Raw genomic sequence first — 15,483 nt, 5'->3', positions numbered from 1 at the left:
GCAATGAAGTACACAAGGTTTATAGCAAAAACACATGTAACATCTTTCTAAAAATGCATTTTGTGATTTATTCTGAAATGCATACATCATTTATTTCAATCATTCTAAACTTTTTCACAAAGGATATTTAATGTCCAAATATAAAATTAAAGTTAAAGGTTTCTATAGAAACTTCCTGGTGTCTGTGAACTCACCTGCAGCATCTGAAAGGTTTGTGAAAATGGTTCCAATCTGACCAGAAAGGAGGCCACAATAATGGCAGACGAGTAGTGGGTACAGTAATGGCACCGTGCTGACAAGCCTGTTGAAGGAGTGAGGAACAATTGTAGTGAAAACTGTGAGCTCAGTAAAAAGGACAATAAGGAGGAAGATGACAGCTGACACCTTCAGGATCATTGTTCTCCACTTCTTCGTATCTCTGGAGGAACATCTGTTTCCTTTTCTCGGTCTGAGCTCCCATCGGCTTGGACAAATCCCGGAAAGTCGCAGGATTTGACAGATCAATTGTCTGTCAAGAAGAAAGATTAATCAAAATAGCAAATATTTCAAAGTAAATGAATGACAGGAGGAGATTTACCTCTGACTGATAATCAGCCAAAATCCAGGGGAAAACTGGATATTGCATCAAATCATTGTATGTCCGTCCAGCGATGGTATTCAGATGCATCAAGTACTCAAAGTTAGATATCTCCCCTTTCTGTTAAGCAGCATACAAATAATGGAAAACAATTGAAAACAAACAGATTTAATCGTCGTTAACTGATAATCCTAACCGTAATCGTTCTTTAGATCTGATTACAGAAAATCTGTTTGGGGAGTTTAAGCCTCACCTGCCATTTATGAAGGGCCACCTTTTCAACAACAGGAGTCTTTCTGAAGCACAAAAACACAGCAAAAAACTTTAAATCTAGCCACAGACTGAAGCAATAAGCCTCTTTGCTTGTTCTGTCGCCTAGCAACCAGGCGAGTTGAAACCTAACACAACTTCAGAGTCAGAGGAGACAGAGGAAGCAGGAAGAGTGTGTGTGCACAGACTCTGAGAGCAGTTTCGGTGCTAATGCGACATGAAGAATTGAAGGACATGGTGCCATCTGTAGGTAGGCTGAGAGCACGTTTAGACTGCGAGCTGTGCCAGCATGTGCATGCAAATGTAGGTGTGTTAAACTGTCAACACAGCCTCTGTCAAATTCTTGAAGTTAACAGAGACAAGGAAGCTCTTTGACAAAAGGCTTCCTCATTCCAAGATATAAAGAAAAACATTTTATTATTCTACTTTTTTTTTCCTTCTTCAGGTTCGAGGTAGGTACACTAACAAAGACTAACTTAACATGTAGAAATTGTGCATCACAAAAATCCAAATGTCTTGTTTTAAGTGAAACTATTGTAGCTGGAAAGTTGAACAAAGATCTCCTTCCAAAATGAACATTTCATTTCTTTTGCAGCACATATCCACCAGTATTTAATCTAAATCGGGGCGGTGATCAGCTTCTCCTAAAATCTCCCCTCTCTCAGTGGGCCGGTAGTAAAATAAATTTCTGCTGCCAAGCACCTCAGTTGCTAAGTAACACTTTTTAAACAAGAGGAACCTTGAATTCCTTGTGTTCGGAGGAAGGAGGCTTAATTTGCTCAAACGGTAAATTTGGGATCTGTGGTTGTGTGTTTGGGTTTTTAATTAATGTTTTTCTCTTGTCTTTTGTGATCAGGCATCAAAAATCAACCAGATAGACATCGGTGAAGAACAAAAGGAGGAAAAAAATGGTAAGAATTGCTTCTGTATTTGTTGAAAGTGTTGATAAAAGTTAGAAGTATGACATGATAGAAGAAAACGGGAGCACATAATGGAAAGGTTTAAGAAATAAGAGGCTCATTTAAGTGTTCCCAGTTTCTAAAATCAATAAAGTACTGACCACATTATTTTGTAAAACTACACTAAATCAATCATTGCATTTGGCTTAGTGTGTGTTATCTAATCGCAGGCAATAATTTCATGCAATAGTTTCCTATAGGAGGTTATAATGGGAACAAGCACTCGTGGATAACCTCGCTCATCCTGAGGATGATGAATGAGGCGAGAGAGGGCCTCTGGGTGTAACACAGACACAAACAGACACACACCTTGCTACTTTAGACAGGAAGGGAGAAGAGCGGAGCCCTCATTACACTTCCAACACTCCCCAACTATCATTTATCAAAGTCCTTATTTGACTCTTTGAGTGTGCGTGCGAACACGCAACGCCGCATTTTGATGTCCTCCGCACGCACACACCTTTCTCACCTGAAAAGATCCAAACAACTCAATCAGCTGAACGGTGAGGGAGCACGAGCGCTCATTTGTCTTTTGCTGTATTACCCAGTGTCGCCTCTCTCCTATTGTTCCCCAGCATTAACCTTAATTAGAGAGTCGTGCTCTTAAATACACCCATGGGCATCATGGGGTGAGCACGCACTAACACATATCAACGCCGTGACGCGCACACACAAACACCCACGGGCGGCTACGGCTCTCATTCCTCAGAGTGCATGCTTTCCCAGCTGCCCCAGGCCATACATAAGCCTTTGTATCTGAATAAATCTCATCAACCTTACCCACACATGCTTCCACATAAACATACACACAAGCTGTTTATTACCATGCAGTGCTGTGTGGCAGCACAGGTTAAATAAATAATTGTAAGGCAGTAAATCAGTCATTTGGGACGAAAAAAGAGGCTCAAAATAATGTTTTCTTAAATTGTTTGATAATTTTCTGTGTGTTCCAGCACCATGTCCAAAAGAAAAGGAGCCAAAGGGGCTAAAGAAACCCTCAAGTCAGCCAAAAAGGCAATCCAGATAACACCAGAAGGAAAGCGTAGACTTGTCCTTAGCAACATGGGTCTAACCGTCTTCCCCAAGTGTCTCTTCAAGCTGACCAATGTGGATGAATTGGACCTCAGTCGTAATCTTTTACAGAAACTCCCCGATAGGATTGGGAACTTCTCATCTCTTACTAGGCTGGATCTGCACAGTAATAAGCTGGAGTCTTTGCCAGAGTCCGTGGGGAACCTGGCAGCTCTGACCCACCTCAACTTAGCAAACAACTGTCTGACGTTTGAGGGTTTACCCTTCTCACTCGGTCGCCTCACCAATCTGAAGAGTCTCAATCTGGGAATGAACTGGCTGGACAACCTGCCTCCCACTTTGGAGAGTTTAGTAAACCTGCAAGAGTTGGGCTTGTTTGATAACCGCTTCGTCAAGCTGCCAGAGTTTGTTAAAGTCCTTCGCAACCTCACAAAGCTAAACCTGAAAAGAAACCCTTTGGAACATACTCATGGGAACGAGGAAAGTATGAAAAATAGAAAGCTAGAAGTACAAGAAGAAGTATACTTGGTCCATGAAAGCCTTCTATGCAGGACATGTCTGAAAAAATGCAAAACACAAAAGAAAAACCTTTCTGGAGATGGAGACAAGAAGGAGAAGAAAAAAAGGACATCTAGTGGACTGATTACGCCAAACTCAGTGGCTAAACTGAGTCAAAATGAATGGAGAGTGAAAAGAAAGCAAAGTGAAGACTACTGGACAAGTGTGTGCTAACAGAAAAGTACTAGAGTCCACATTTATGTAAAGTTTACTCTACAAATAAAGTTTTGTGCTTTAGGAATTTCATCTAATTTAATCTAAAAAAAACAACAACCGCAAGATGGACTTACTTGGCGTTGGCGATCACCTCAGCAACCGCTCTCCCCTTTAATGCAGGCACAACTCTGCTCATCCTGACACCAGGAAATGAGAAGAATAGTCAATTAGCTGGTAAAATGTAAACTTTTATACTTAAGTGTGCTTATATTAAATAAATTACCTTTTGTATGCAGAAACGTGGTCTTTATTGAGGAATACAAGAAAAACAGTGTGTCCTTGTTTCATGAAGATCTCAATAGCATTGTCCTGTTGTGAGACAAAAGACAGTGTTCTTTATAATTACATAAAGTTAAACATTTTTAATGGCACGCTTAAGAGTATATGTTGTGGGACTAATAGATTTTTCTTTGGCTGATTTTTTCCCCCACATTTCAACAAAAAAACCCTGAAATGTTTATGTCATGAACAGTCAAACCCACATATATGTATAATATTTCAAACTCACACCATGAATTTAGTCAATTTGTGGAAAACAAATAATTTGAAAATTTGTATAACAATGTATTCCATGGGTTTATCTTCAGAAATCCAACATTCTTGAGCAAAAACAGTCAAAAAAATATGTGAATTTAATGATTTCTATTACTTTGTTCTATTGTTGCAAGAGTTAATATTTTTAGCTACTGGAATATGTTATCTAGCTATTGATATGTTTAAATTAGTACAATTTACCAAAACGACCTATAAAAATTTAAAATAAAATTAGCCGTTTGTTGCTTCTCTCACTATTGTAAATATTTTTGATTAAAAATTACAAAAACAAAATTGCCGTTTGTAAATCTGCAAAGTCAAATTTTAACATTAATATTTTTGGATATTTAGCATGTTTTAGGAGAATAAAAGGTCTTATTTTTCAAATGTATATTATCACCTTTTAAATTATGTATTTATAAATGTTACATTTACTAACTAAGTATTTAGTTAGCTTGAATCTAAATATTTAGTTTCCAAATGAAATTTAGCTAATATTTAAAATTAACTTCATTTTAATAAAGAGAATTGATCAAATCTAACAACAAATTAGCTAATTTATCTGCAGGTATGATTTTTACAACAATTTAACAAAAACATCCATAGAAATATTCCGACATCTGACCTCTAAAAGGAACCGCATGAAGCGGGCCTCCTTGATGTCCTCATAAGGCCAGCGTCTGCAGCTGGCAGGTGGCAGCTCTTTGTTCAGCATGGTGGAAATGAAAGAATCTTTGACACTGACGAGGAAAAATGAGTCGGTTCAGAATAATTCCAGACGGCAAGCTTCAAGACGAAAACAGCTTTACCTGCTCGGATGGTGTCTTCTGCAGCAAACATCTCCGGCAGAGTTGAGAGTGAATCCCTCACACAGGAGCAGGCTCTCCTTTCCGAACAGCAACAGACCTTCAGTGATGCTGAGGCTGCTCACTATCACCACACACATCTTTGCTGTAATCTACAAAGAAAGAAAGTCAAAGTATTTTGGACTTTTGTGTCATACAAGCGCTTCACACTTTCCTTGATTGATCATTTTAATCACTAATTTTAGTCGTTATTAAAAAGATGCTCTTGAACACTTCATTATCAGAGGTGATTGATGTGGAAGAGGAGGCCTGCTCCCCTTTTCATGCTCAAATCAGCAGTGGCGTTAGCTAATGATAACTGCATTGTGATAATGCGTGTATAATTCCATTGCCACCCTTCATTTCACAACAGGGTTCGTGCACCTGGCAATTTTCTGGTGCTGGCCCCCGCTGCAGGCCCTCTGGGACATCAAAACAAAAACCATATGGGGTCCAAACACACCCGCAGGCTCCGCACAATTTATACTAATCAAATCAGGCTGTAGCTACTCTCAGAAACCCCGTCACACTCTTGGTGGATGAGGAGAGGTCCTGCCTGGCTATTATTAGGAGAATTAATCACTGTCGCGCTCACAATTGGAAGCCAGATAAGTGATCAGAAGCTCTTGTCCTAATGCGGACACACATATATGTTATGATTGATAAGGGCAGTTACCATGAGAAGGCGTTTAAGAGGAGTCAAGGTGATTGACTCACAGCTGCTTAAGCTAGCGAGCTTTATCCGGGTACTTAGAGTGGGTGAGTCCAAACTGTCACAAACAATGGCAAGATTAAACCAAATTAATTTATTTTAATCAAAAATTATTAGCAAGAAACTTATTTCCTGAATACAATCTAGGCAGATACACATTATTATTGGGTGAGTAATTTAGCAGATAACAGTAAGGAGAAGAGAAAAGGAGGACTTTTATCAACTGAGAGACTAATGTCAGACCATTGATTTCTCCCCACACACATTATTGTCATAATCACACTATTGGAGCTGGCAAACTAATTATGATTCCATTTGTGTGAGTATCAGCCTGCGAGTGCATGCCTGTGTGAGTGTGTGTGTATTTCTCAGAGCTAATGACTGTGTTCATTTGACAGGAAGCTCAGCAGGAGTCATGCACTGAACCACTGCAAGACAACAGGACACTCTCACACACATCCCACACTTACTAAGAGGATAAAAGACAGCCCGCATCACCTCCTACTGCTTTTATTAATACTTCTGTCAGAAACATTAAAAGACGCGGCTGGTTGCCGGAGTGATGAGAGTCAACACGTACACTGATTTCTTACTCACTGTAGGAACGAGAGGCGCTGTGCTGGGCCCCAACATTAAAGTATTAAACTAATGAGGAAAGATGTAATTCTGATAGCAGCACTGGGCTACTAGAAACCCTTAGTCTGCATCAGATAATTCTGAATATGAAGATTAGCGGAGTGGGAGGGAGTTCCGCCTGAATTAGAAATCCATTTTTAGCCAGGAACACATCGCCCCATGTTATTGTACCTCTTCTCCGGGGTCCATCTCCTGCAGGATGCTGCGTATGTCCGGACAGTCTTGTAAGGAGGAGCAGGGGTCTTGACCCTCGGTGATGGTAGGGGTCTCAGTCAGAGCCGGGAAGAACGTCAGACGGTCACAGGATAGACCTTCCTCTGCTTCCTCGTCTATTGCAGCTTCACACAGGATTTTTGGCTCTGTAGTGTAAAAAAATGTTTAAAAAAAGAGGTTTAGCGATATTTAAATCAACTTCAGGATATAGTTTGACTGTCAAATTAAAAGCATTTTCTTTACCTGCATCACCTCCTGCTCTGTTTTTATCATCAGTTCTTAAAGCAACACATAACATTCCTAGCACCTGTTGTGAAAACACATTACATCATAAAAATTACACAACTTGTTTACTTGAAGCCTATTTGAGGCATTCAGCGTGACTCCATTAAATATCCTTTATCAAATTTCCTTTCTGATAAAATCAAATTAGTTTGGATTAAAAAAAAAAGAAAAAAAATGTTTTCCTATCACTCATAATTTAAACTGAAAATTTTTGAATTTTCGTCAACAAAGTATACATTTTTATGGTAAAAATAAACATATAAATGAAAATAAACAAAGAAAAAAAATGTTTTCCTATTACTCATAATTTAAACAGAAAATTTTTTAATTTTCGTCAACAAAAGTATACATTTTTATGGTAAAAATAAACATTTTTGCAGTAAAAGTTGCATTAAAAACTGAGATATCGATTTAAAGATTCAATCTTGCCTTTTGAAGTAAAGAGCAAACTAACTACATACAATTTTTTTGTTTAGTTTTTTACAATTTTTACAAATAACGCAAGTTCATCACCATTTTTTCAATTATTTTTAATAATAATAATGATTATACATTTTATTTCAAAGAGCCTTTCAAGGCTATCAAGGTCACTTCACAATAATTTTGGTGTCCCCCAGCCACAAATACACAAGGACAGCCGTACCAAACATGTGTTTACTTTAGAACTACAAAGACAGTTTTTTGACCTCTGTCAAAATTTGCAACATCCTAACTTAGCTAAAAAATAACATATGGACCAATAGGGGCTCTGACTATTGCTAAATACTTTATTTTAGCATTGTTTTATCATCACGATTTCAAAATAATGACCATGACTGAGCATAGAAGTCAAATTGTTAGTATTCTTTTTATAGGGGTGTCCTATTCTACTATTTGTTGCATTTTCCTGATCTTTCTCCTGTTATATTGTCTTTTTTAAATTCTCGGTGAAGCTGAAATATAGAAATATTTTCATTCTAAACCTAAGAGAAACAAAAATGACAGTTACAATTACTATGAACTGGAAAAAGGCTAATAAGATGAATATTCCATTAAATAAAACAGTTTAAATGTTTTGGTGACCCAATTATTATAGCTTTCTATTAGTGCCCTGTTGTGTTTTTACCTTTCCCAAATACTCTTTTCAATTTAATCCATAGCCGTAAAAATGGTCGTTCTAGTAGGAATTTTCGTAGACTGAGAGTTAATAAGCTTAATGTTAGAAATATTTTCAGAAGCTCTAAGCTTTCTAGCATTGAAACGTTTTACTTTTTATTTTAAACTAAACACTTGGGGAAATGCTGAAACCTGAAATGAGATACCGGTTTTGAATGTCTCAATGCTTTTCTGCGAATGCGTAGTCTGGTCCGATTGGGCCCCTCAGTGGAGTCTTGCATCCAGTCTTGGCTCAGCAGCACCCCCGGTCCAGGACCGAATACAGCTCTCTCCCTCAGCAGTTCGGCCTCCACGCTCAGCCACAGGGAGCTCGTTTGTTCCCGCTCAGCAGCTCGCAACTAAAACAAGACCATAAGTCAGGATGAAATCATACACATATTAAAACAAATCTTTTTTTTTTTGCCTCCTAATAAAGCTGATTTGGACAGTCAAACCTGTGAGTCGTTTTTCCTCATGTTGTCAAACGTGCTGTGGCTCCTCTGCCGCTGTGACTCCATGTTTGACAGAAATTCCTACAAAGAAACAGGAGTGAAAATGGCTGCAAATGAAAAGAGAGACACTGCAATCACTCTTCGCCTGGCTTATATTGCATGCGCACACACACTGAGATCACATAAATTTGTATATGCATAATGGCATTGTTGTTTCCTTATGCAATTACAATGCATTCACACAATTACATCTGTTCTAAATTGCATTCACTGGGCAAAATAAGCTAGTGGCTACAGTCTTACAATAACCCTGTCTGCAAATGTAATCATTTGTTGGTGTGATGCAATTAACATAAACGTTAATATCGCTGAGCCACACCACAATCAAGGGCAAGGTAACTTTGTGTGCACGCCTTTATTGTGTGTGTCTGTATTTATTTTGTCGATTAAGAGAGAAAAGAAATGAAAAACGCAAAATGGAGCCGTGTTGACACTGCAGGATGCTCGTGTTCAGCGGACACACTGGGATCGTATTCTGACTGTTAACTGCTTCATTAAGCCCATCATCACAGCAGTTCTCGCTCAGAGACCAGTGAAACAACATGTGTCCATCTTCACAGCTGACCCAGGAAAGCCATTTAATTGAGTGAGCGAACATCCAGTAACTCTTTATATCAAGTTTTATTTACAGATGCCAATTAAGAGTTTGGCAATATAAAAACATGAATGAAGCAACGATAAAAAAGAAGAAAACACTGTGAAAATGCGAGCGTAAAAGTTGACAAACTTTCAAATATCTGATTGCCTAAAAAAATAAGAAGCCTGCAGAAAAAGAAATGTCAGAGTAATATGGTAGAGGATTATAGGAATATTACTGACAGAAACGAGAGAAATAATGACGTTTGCAAGCTAGAGCTGTATAGGCCAGATAAACAGCAAGCCTGTGTCGTCATCTCTAATTTCATTCCTTCATTTGGACAAACATAAGTAATATATAGCATTAATTACCCTATTTAGTAGATAGGAACCTCCTTGGCTTCTTAAATGCTGCATTAAATACATAAATCATCTCTTCCCTCTGCAATTAACATCAAAACATCACACTCATTTCCATTTTAATGACTTCCCAACAATAAGCCACCTTTGATGATAAGGCAACATAATGTCAACTTCATTCTGAGCTGGCAGTGAATGTGTAATGAACTTAACGTGATCATTAGTGCTGTTAATTATCTTTCTAATATGAGGACACAGATATGATTATGGAAACTGCATTGGCTGATGAAATAAATCTCTGGAAGAATTGCGTTGAAGCCTAACCGAGGACGCAGTGTTGCAATCAGTCTCTATAGTCTCATTCATTACCTACAGTGAAAACTTTTTTTCAATCAGATTTGTGAGAGTAACAAATTGCATTGCTATGTATTCAGAGCTCCTAAATCACCAAATGAAGGTAATAAGTTCATGATCCTGAAATTAATTAATGACTTTATTTCCTCATCAGGATAGTTTAGTAAAAAGGTTTCAGCTGACCAAAGCAAGACGTTTTTATCTGCAGGAAGAGAGAAAAAGAAACTCTTTTTCTTGTATTGTAGAAACAAAAACAATTCATCATCCTCTCTGATGGCCTGTCAGAGACTGATATGATAAAGAAGAACATCAAATGAATAATGTTTTCATCGGATTGGTACCACTGTAATTGCCAACATGATTTCTGTGGGCAAGAGACATGCACAAACAAGAACGCACTCAGACTTTTGCGGCTGTGAGACAGACACACAGACACGGTAATTTCATGCCTGTGTGCCTGAGTAATATGTCCCAGCTCCCTGCTCCAGATGGCTCAGCGTCTTAAGCGTTGTGGGGGAACTAATGATGTGGGCCACGTGTTTCGGGGGTAAAAAACAACAATAAACGCGTCTTTAACCTTCAGCAGCAAACAGTGTGTTGTGGCGAGCGTTTCCCGGATAGGTCTAACTGATATCAATTACGCAGCCCGCTCAGGGGCACTCAGCTGTGATAATCCAAATCTTTTTAAAGAAATAATCAAACACCCCCAGAGGGCAGGATGGCCCACAGCACACACTGTTGTGACTTTGATGGGAGAGTTTCACAGGAAGCTCTTGGATACAGAGCCACCTTGGTGAAGGTAAAACGCCACATTCAGAGAAAGTGTCAGAGAGCCAAAAAAAAGGAGAGGGGGGGCATACCTCTGCTTTCACAGACTCTTGACCTTTCCTTAAAACCAACTGAGGAGCACCACTATCAAGCTTCTTTTGAGATGTTCTGGACATTTTCTTCTTCTGTGACTCTGAAAAGAAATAAAAGCTTTAAAAGTCGATGAAAGCAGTTAAACTTCCCTCTTTGCATTTTATTTGCACAACTAAGACAAACCTGTGTGCAGTAGCCAGATATTGCAGGCCATTTCTTCCCACAAAGGGCTGACATCCACCATGCTTATAGGTTTGCCTGCTTCGTGGCTCGCCGAGATCTCCATCTTATAGTTTTCTTCAAGCATCCGCTGCCTCTCAGAAATGACTTTTGACCAGCAGGCCTCTGCCAGTGTAAGAAGCTGCTTGTCATCTGGAAAACACAATCAACAATCTCACCAAATCTGGTCAGAATTAAGTCATAAAATGAGAAAAACCTTTATTCTCAGCATCTTACTCGATCTATCTTCTCCATTGATGAAGTCTGAAGAATGGGTTTTTGCTCTACTCATTTTTTGGGCTGCACATCCAAAACCTTCAGGATAGCTGCAATAAAAATGTTTGAATCAAGATTACTAAATCCAGCTAAAATTGAGATACATAAAACCTTAGAAAAAGTAGAAACATTACCTGCCAGAGCTAATCAGCAACAGACAATGAAGAAGGCAAGTAATAAAATTCACATTTGCATTGTAGGTTGCCATGACAACGTCCCAGCGTTCCATGAAAGTCTGCAAAGCCCTGACGACTTCTTCCTTATCGTCTTGGGAATGCCGTTGTTGAGATAAGAAATAAAGCAGGACTTTGTTGGTGCACGAGTACAGAGCCGACATCATCTTCTCTTTATTAGTCTGGCCTTTTTCCACAGTCTGGAATTTTGAAAAAGGATGAAGACATAGTGAACATTTTATTTAATATTTCCATAGAATTTCAACATTGATGGTTTTGTAAATGTTTTACCGCTAAGATCTGATCTGCAAGAAAGTTTAGTAAAGTCTGAGAGTCTCCAGCGAGCGTTCCATCATAAAGATTCTGCTGCAAAGTTTTACTAAAAAGCACCACGTTCTCCATGAAGGTTCCCATCTGTCCTTCAGGTGTCTGATTCTTGCTGTCTGATATGTTAAACAAAAAAGAATAATTAATAATCCATTAATTTTTGTTATAAATTGTTGTTTTTTCTACCTTGTGAATTGAGATGAGTGTTGTTGTCTTCATCAAGACTGAGCATCCGGATGATGTTCATGATCAATTCACCTAACTCAGACTGAAAACTCAACCTGAGCTCCTGTGATGTGTCGTCAGGGGAAAACTGCAACATTAAGTTAAAAAAAGTAATAATAATGAATCAAATGTAAACACTGACATGCATCAGCATTTTTCCTTTTTGGGATTTTTGGGTTATTCATGGATGCAAAGATGATGCTTGTTTAATTAATTAGAAAATATTTTTTTCCTGCAGCTGGTAAAGAGCTTCCACAGTGCCTCCACTCTGCCATGTTTAGTATCTTAGCATAGAGTGGCACCTTCTGGAGGAATAGATTTTTTGCAGAAAAATGATGCACTGAGAAGATTTTAACAAGAAAAAACTGTTTGGAATTTATTAGTAGGTAGTTCCTAATACTCACTTGTAGAAGCAGAATGACTGGATGTGTGTTGGAGTTGGCAGATATGTTGAGAAGGCTGTCCATCAGCACGATGCGCAGGAAGTCCAGCACAGGTTTCCTGCTCTGACAGCTGTTTTTTTTCTCATTTTCATTTGTTATGTTGTTTTCAGTGACCACCTGAGAGAGGTAATCAACCAAACCAATAAAACCAAGCATAAAAAAAGATCTGAGATCTAAAAGTAGAGCAGCACACTCACCTCGGACGCCTCCATAGGGAACGCCGCAGAAGCGAGAGCATACAAGAATGTCGGCGACACCCACAATGGGTCTCTTGGATGCAGGTTATGAAGGAGACACAGGAACTGCATCACACTTGGAGGAAACTGTGTCCTCCATGGTTCATCAGCGACTCCCCTGAGCTGACTTGAACAGGTGGGCTTTAAAAAAAATAAAATATATAAAATGTTAATTTAAAGAATGTAAGAAAATCTGAATTTATTAGGTCAATCCAACCTGTGTTATGATGACTTTAACTAATTCCAGCAATATTATTGCAGCATCAGCACAGAGCGGCTGTGCAGGAGAGTCTGCCTGGGAGTCGATCTGCAACTGGATGATGTCATCGAGCTGCTCCTAGACCGCCAAAATAACAGCATGAGGAAAACGCTTACAAATAGGAGGAATATAAACATGTGTGTGTGAACTGCAGTTGTATTGTGTACATTTTGACTAGCATATATGTGAACAGTATTTATAGCAAACAGGTATGTTTGTAACAGCTGACTGTGTGTAGACAGGCTCCGCCCATTCCAGATTGCTACGGATTTACCGTTTCCTCTGCACCATAAGTGACCGTCTTCCCCAACATCAGAGCAGCCAGAGCTCCATACACCTGAGGCAGGTGAATGCTTTTGATTAGCAGCTCCTGAAGTAGATCAAAACCTGGACATGTGCCACTCAGAAGCTCGCAGGACCAAAGATGACCTCGGAGGTTGTCTGGAAACAAAGGGAAATGTCATATATAAAGTCTTGATATAACCCAAGATTAACATAAAACCCCTCAAACAAATTTAGGCTTTTTGAAATTTTTAATTTATGTAAATGTCATATATTTTTTTGTTTGTTTACTTATTTTTTTTTTTACTCTTGTTTGTTAAAACCAGTTTAACTTTTGTAGCTTAAACTTTAAGGGCCCACACATTTCTGTTCACCAAATCTAACCAAAATTCTATGTATATTCAAATTAAATTCTCAATACAGCAACATAAACATTTCAAAAAAATAATATATACTGTCAACATATAAGATATATGGAACGGGACTGTGAAACTATGGAGGACTAGGTTAGACAAATTGAAATAAAGGTATACGCCATTAAACTGTTAAATAAATGTGTCATAACCTGTTCCTCCATATGAAACAAGTAAAGGAATAAATTCCATATTCAGGTAATATATAATAATATATAAGTAGTCTAAATATTTAAACAGATAACAAATTATGCAATTATTATGTATTTGTATTAAATTGTATGCAATTTAAAAACGGTAATAGGAGTGGGAAAAATTATTGTTTTATTCCTCCCACTCCCTTTCAAGCTATGCAAATCATATATATATGTATATTTATGCATATCCGTTGAATATTTGTACACAATTTTGGACTAAAACATATAAACCAAATCAAATCACAATCCTAGTTTAAGAGGCAACATGGAATGAAAATAATAAAAAATAAAATCTCTGCACCCATGATCACTAATGATCCCTTAGCATTGTCAGCGAGCGTTCCGAGGAACACCCCTTCTCTGAAGCTGCTCCGTCGGTCGGGGCAGGACAGAAACCGCGTGAGCAGAACAAGAGCCAGCTTCAGTGTGGAGGGATGAAGATGGGCCTGAAGGAAGAGCAGGAACCAATCACTGCCGAGGGATTCAAACACTGTTTTCTGCTGCCTGGTGGGGAGAAGATTAAAAAAAAAACATACAGGTTAATGCTTCTGCTCATGTCCTTTACAACATGATGAGAAAGGTGTTTTGTCATGCCGATTGAGCCTCACTCTTCTGTCAGAGAACTGTCAGAGTTGAGAATTTCACAAAGCACAAATAGCATCTGGTTGCGGATGCAGATGAGGCTGGCTAAAGAAGAATTCTGAGCTGTAGAACACAAAAACAAGATTGGTTCAACAACAAAACTAACCAAATAAAAGTTATATTTCATTATTCTAGTTTTGTTTTGGAGTACCTGACATATCCTGTAAAAGAACACCGTCACTCATCTCATTGATTTCAGTCTTATTACTGGAAGGAGGGAGTGTGTACACCAGGAAGAGGCCAAATCTGATGATATAAACAATTACATTTTATACTAAATCAAGATCATTTGAATAAAACTGCAACAAAAACAATTTAACGGTTTACTTTACCTGCTAATGTCCAGTGGACTCAAGTGGGCTTTCAGGAGGAATGTTATGACACAACAAATAATCTTGACCTTCTGAACTGTAATGGCTGGATTGGTCAGCTCAAAAAGCAGCTTTGGCAGCAGCCCAACACTGTGCATGACCGCTGCATTTCTGTTGTCACTGCCAAAGACACAAAGAGAACAGAAATCCCAGTGATATCAATCAGGCATCCTTCCAGCAGCAGGAAATCAAATTCATGCACACATTCCTCTTCAGTTGCCCTGATCTTGGTGAAAGTTTCTCAGACTATTTCTGTCCTTCTGCTTCATGAAATTGATGTCATGCTCCTTTGCTGACAGTTGTTGGTGAAGTCTGTCATCAAACTTGAAAAAGGAGTTTCCAAATTCTTTTCTACAAAACATGTGTGCTAAGTATATGGTTAAAATCTAACAGACATGGTATGAGATGTGTTTAGATGGTTTTAATTGTGATAATTACATTGATGAACTCAGGATTTCAGCAAAGTAGTTCAAAACTGAGAAGTCCAGACGGTCTGATGTGTTCTGCCACACCTGTAAAGGCAGAAATCCATAATCATTTAGAGATTGAGCCTATTCCTGCATCTGCTTACGCTTCAAGTCTTTGTGGATGTTTTTTGTACCTCCAGATCACATAGCAGAGCCTGGAAAGCAGGTATGTTCTGGATGCATCCAGAGCCACAACTTAGCTCCACCGAGCTCGAAAGACATAGAATCAACTGCAGAGTTCGACAGCTGACGAGGCTGCTCTTCATCTTCAGAAGGAAAGCTAACAGCTACAAGGAAAGCAAATGATAACAGATCACAA

At 38.6% G+C, this 15,483-nt stretch overlaps 2 protein-coding genes across 5 annotated transcripts in view; one reads left to right on the top strand and one right to left on the bottom strand.

Annotated features, from left to right (window-relative positions):
• The window catches only part of wdfy4 (WDFY family member 4), a 41,178-nt gene that overhangs the window by 11,610 nt on the left and 14,085 nt on the right, over nucleotides 1-15,483 (bottom strand). Inside the window, exons 26-53 of the mRNA XM_036215439.1 lie at nucleotides 15,299-15,451; nucleotides 15,136-15,209; nucleotides 14,659-14,817; nucleotides 14,478-14,572; nucleotides 14,293-14,389; nucleotides 13,986-14,188; nucleotides 13,067-13,233; nucleotides 12,751-12,870; nucleotides 12,495-12,674; nucleotides 12,259-12,414; nucleotides 11,816-11,942; nucleotides 11,594-11,745; nucleotides 11,264-11,502; nucleotides 11,091-11,179; nucleotides 10,818-11,006; nucleotides 10,634-10,734; nucleotides 8,427-8,504; nucleotides 8,139-8,330; nucleotides 6,796-6,859; nucleotides 6,511-6,698; nucleotides 4,956-5,104; nucleotides 4,772-4,886; nucleotides 3,836-3,921; nucleotides 3,687-3,749; nucleotides 831-873; nucleotides 578-697; nucleotides 385-508; nucleotides 195-301 (exon numbers count right to left, since the gene is read on the bottom strand). Of these exons, the coding sequence (XP_036071332.1) occupies nucleotides 195-301; nucleotides 385-508; nucleotides 578-697; nucleotides 831-873; nucleotides 3,687-3,749; nucleotides 3,836-3,921; nucleotides 4,772-4,886; nucleotides 4,956-5,104; nucleotides 6,511-6,698; nucleotides 6,796-6,859; nucleotides 8,139-8,330; nucleotides 8,427-8,504; nucleotides 10,634-10,734; nucleotides 10,818-11,006; nucleotides 11,091-11,179; nucleotides 11,264-11,502; nucleotides 11,594-11,745; nucleotides 11,816-11,942; nucleotides 12,259-12,414; nucleotides 12,495-12,674; nucleotides 12,751-12,870; nucleotides 13,067-13,233; nucleotides 13,986-14,188; nucleotides 14,293-14,389; nucleotides 14,478-14,572; nucleotides 14,659-14,817; nucleotides 15,136-15,209; nucleotides 15,299-15,451 (3,630 nt within the window). The remainder of the gene's footprint in view (nucleotides 1-194; nucleotides 302-384; nucleotides 509-577; nucleotides 698-830; nucleotides 874-3,686; nucleotides 3,750-3,835; nucleotides 3,922-4,771; nucleotides 4,887-4,955; nucleotides 5,105-6,510; nucleotides 6,699-6,795; nucleotides 6,860-8,138; nucleotides 8,331-8,426; nucleotides 8,505-10,633; nucleotides 10,735-10,817; nucleotides 11,007-11,090; nucleotides 11,180-11,263; nucleotides 11,503-11,593; nucleotides 11,746-11,815; nucleotides 11,943-12,258; nucleotides 12,415-12,494; nucleotides 12,675-12,750; nucleotides 12,871-13,066; nucleotides 13,234-13,985; nucleotides 14,189-14,292; nucleotides 14,390-14,477; nucleotides 14,573-14,658; nucleotides 14,818-15,135; nucleotides 15,210-15,298; nucleotides 15,452-15,483) is intronic.
• On the top strand, nucleotides 822-3,851 carry lrrc18a (leucine rich repeat containing 18a). Of its 4 annotated transcripts, none has more exons than XM_036215441.1 (3): nucleotides 822-1,093; nucleotides 1,704-1,758; nucleotides 2,760-3,851. In XM_036215441.1, the coding sequence occupies exon 3, from the start codon at nucleotides 2,764-2,766 to the stop codon at nucleotides 3,568-3,570; it is 807 nt and encodes a 268-aa protein (XP_036071334.1). In that variant the 5' UTR covers nucleotides 822-1,093; nucleotides 1,704-1,758; nucleotides 2,760-2,763; the 3' UTR covers nucleotides 3,571-3,851. The 4 variants fall into 4 exon arrangements, with proteins under 4 accessions (XP_036071334.1, XP_024152452.1, XP_024152454.1 ...); XM_024296684.2 differs by having other exon boundaries at nucleotides 824-1,097; XM_024296686.2 differs by lacking the exon at nucleotides 822-1,093 and adding an exon at nucleotides 1,209-1,299.

Source organism: Oryzias melastigma, linkage group LG15 (genome assembly GCF_002922805.2).
Source record: "Oryzias melastigma strain HK-1 linkage group LG15, ASM292280v2, whole genome shotgun sequence".
Taxonomy (NCBI): domain Eukaryota; kingdom Metazoa; phylum Chordata; class Actinopteri; order Beloniformes; family Adrianichthyidae; genus Oryzias; species Oryzias melastigma.
Note: the sequence above shows the minus strand (reverse complement) of the source record. Positions and strands in the feature narration are given on the sequence as shown.